At 45.2% G+C, this 2,516-nt stretch overlaps 1 protein-coding gene across 1 annotated transcript; it reads left to right on the top strand.

The window, feature by feature from the left end:
* The first annotated feature begins 210 nt into the window (after nucleotides 1-210).
* Nucleotides 211-1,766, top strand: foxb2 (forkhead box B2). The gene has a single exon (XM_087798163.1). The coding sequence runs from the start codon at nucleotides 466-468 to the stop codon at nucleotides 1,360-1,362; it is 897 nt and encodes a 298-aa protein (XP_087654289.1). The 5' UTR covers nucleotides 211-465; the 3' UTR covers nucleotides 1,363-1,766.
* Nucleotides 1,767-2,516: the final 750 nt, after the last annotated feature.

Raw genomic sequence — 2,516 nt, forward strand, 5'->3', positions numbered from 1 at the left:
TCCCTCCCTTCTCTTTTCTCCATAAACACGCGCGCACAAATCGCGCCTGACGTGTCCCCTTGTGTCTGGATAATAGATAATGGGCAGAAGCCAGCGACCTGAGGGGGTCTCACAAAAAACGACGCTCGCGCATAAAAGAGAGGAGCTCCCACCAAACACACGCGCACAACTTCAGCTGCGTGAACGGAGACGCTCCAAGAGAACTTTTTTACGCACGCGTTTCCAAAGCGCCTCGAGGCCTGAACTGAACGACTTTTTTTATTTGATATATACCTGAGATGGGATGCTGGGACCTGGACTGGATCTCACCTGATTCCACCGAGGCCTTCAGAGACCACCTGAAAAAAAAAGAGATAGAAAAAAGTTAAATGGATCACAACTTTGGACCCAAAAGAAAAGTGAAGGCTCTTAAAGATTGATTTTTTTTTTATTTTTTGCTGTCATTTTGCTGAATCTGAAGTCGTGATGCCGAGACCCGGGAAGAACTCGTACAGCGACCAGAAGCCCCCTTACTCCTACATCTCTCTGACGGCCATGGCCATCCAGAACTCGTCGGAGAAGATGCTGCCGCTGAGCGACATCTACAAGTTCATCATGGACCGCTTCCCGTACTACCGCGAGAACACGCAGCGCTGGCAGAACTCCCTGCGCCACAACCTGTCCTTCAACGACTGCTTCATCAAGATCCCGCGGCGGCCCGACCAGCCGGGCAAGGGCAGCTTCTGGGCCCTGCACCCGGACTGCGGGGACATGTTCGAGAACGGCTCCTTCCTGCGGAGACGCAAGCGCTTCAAGGTGCTGCGCGCCGAGCACCTGGCCTGCAAGAGCTCCCCGATGATGCACTACTTCCACCACCACCATCACCATCAGCACCATCATCCGGGCGGCGGCGGGAAGCTGGGGCCCCCGGAGCACCCCGGGGGCGCGCCCGCGGCGGCGGGGCGTCTGTCGCAATTCCAAAGTTACACCTGCGCGCCGACCCCCGCGGGGTTCAAGCACCCGTTCGCCATCGAGAACATCATAGGCCGGGACTATAAAGGGGTGATGGCCGGGGGGGTCCCCCTGTCCTCGGTGATGCACCACCTGGGTTACCCGATGGCCCCCCATCAGCTCAGCAGCGTGGTCAGCTCCATGTGGCCCCACGTCGGGATGCTGTCGGAGGGCATGGCACTACCCGCCGGCTCCTCCGAGTACTCCCCGTTCGGCGTCCAGACCCTCCCCGCCATCCCGGTGCCCATCAAACCCACCCCGTCCCTGGGCCTGAACCCGCATCAGCTGTGCGCCCCCGCCGCCGCCCTGCTGGACAAGAGCGACCTGGAGGGCAAAGGTAACCCCTTACACCCGGCTCTCCTCTTGTCTTGAGCCCCTAAAAAAAAAAAAGAAAAAAAAAGTACATTTGCACTGAAAGGCCCGAGAGTAGCCGTAGCGACGGGATTAAAAAAAAAAAAGTTAAATAAAAGTGCTGTGAGTTTATTTTCCTTATTTTTAATTGACAAATATACAATCAAAACAAAACCCAAAGAAATCTTTTAATAGAAGAGCTCTTGTAAAAACAACTTTTGCTCTATAATTGTATTTTAAATATTGAAGTCACAGGCCTTTTTTTCTAATCAGAACATTTGCACTTATATGTCGACGAGCGTCCAGTGTATCTGTCATGTCGTGTATTATAACCATATATTTCAAGATATTTATTAAGAATCATCTCTCTCTGTGTGATAATTCTATTTTGTCCGTCTATTCACACTTGTATTTGCAAACATGTATTAAATGTATATTGGGGAAAAAAATGCTTTGATTTGATTGTTTTTATTTACATTTTTTTGATAATACATGGTTGAATAGGAGCTAAAAGTGAAAATTGAACATGGTTATAATAAACCTCTATAGATCCAAGCTTTTGCCTGTAGTGTGTGTTTTCTTCTATTTTAAACTGGGTAATAAAGGTGTTTGTATTGACACAGAAAGTAGATTTTAAAAAGAATATAACAATATTTAAAAAAATATATGGCAGTGTTTCAGGCGTGTTATTACAATTACTATTGTTACTATACTTTTATTTTGTATAATTTTTTGAGATTCTTTTTACCTGAAATCAGAATAGTTTTCACTAAACTAAGTGTAATATTTTGTAATTACACAAGTCGATGTAGGTACCACTGTAGATGTTGCTTACAGGTCAAATAAAAATAAATTAGGGGAAAAAAAAGAAGTATCAAGAATAAAGAAATGTTCTTATTTGAGTATACGGTCTCTGGTTAACATTTATTTTTTTAAATCTGTGCCGAAATATGGTTGGATCTTATTCATTTTGACAGTCCAAGTGAAATTCAAATAAACTTGTGACAATAGATGGGACCTTCATGAGAGACATGCAATGTATTTATTAAATACAAAAGTCACATATTATTATAGATCAAGAAAAAGGAGTCGGATGTTGTTTGTCACAAAATGCTGATGGTTGAAAAACCCAAACATTTTCTACATCTTCTTGAGGTGGAAAAATAAAGAAAGAA

This window comes from Callionymus lyra, chromosome 1, assembly GCF_982586985.1.
Source record: "Callionymus lyra chromosome 1, fCalLyr1.hap1.1, whole genome shotgun sequence".
NCBI lineage: Eukaryota > Metazoa > Chordata > Actinopteri > Syngnathiformes > Callionymidae > Callionymus > Callionymus lyra.

Bases quoted from the DNA above. Each gene is read 5' to 3' on its own strand.
- foxb2 (XM_087798163.1), top strand. From the start codon at position 466: ATGCCGAGACCCGGGAAGAACTCGTACAGCGACCAGAAGCCCCCTTAC.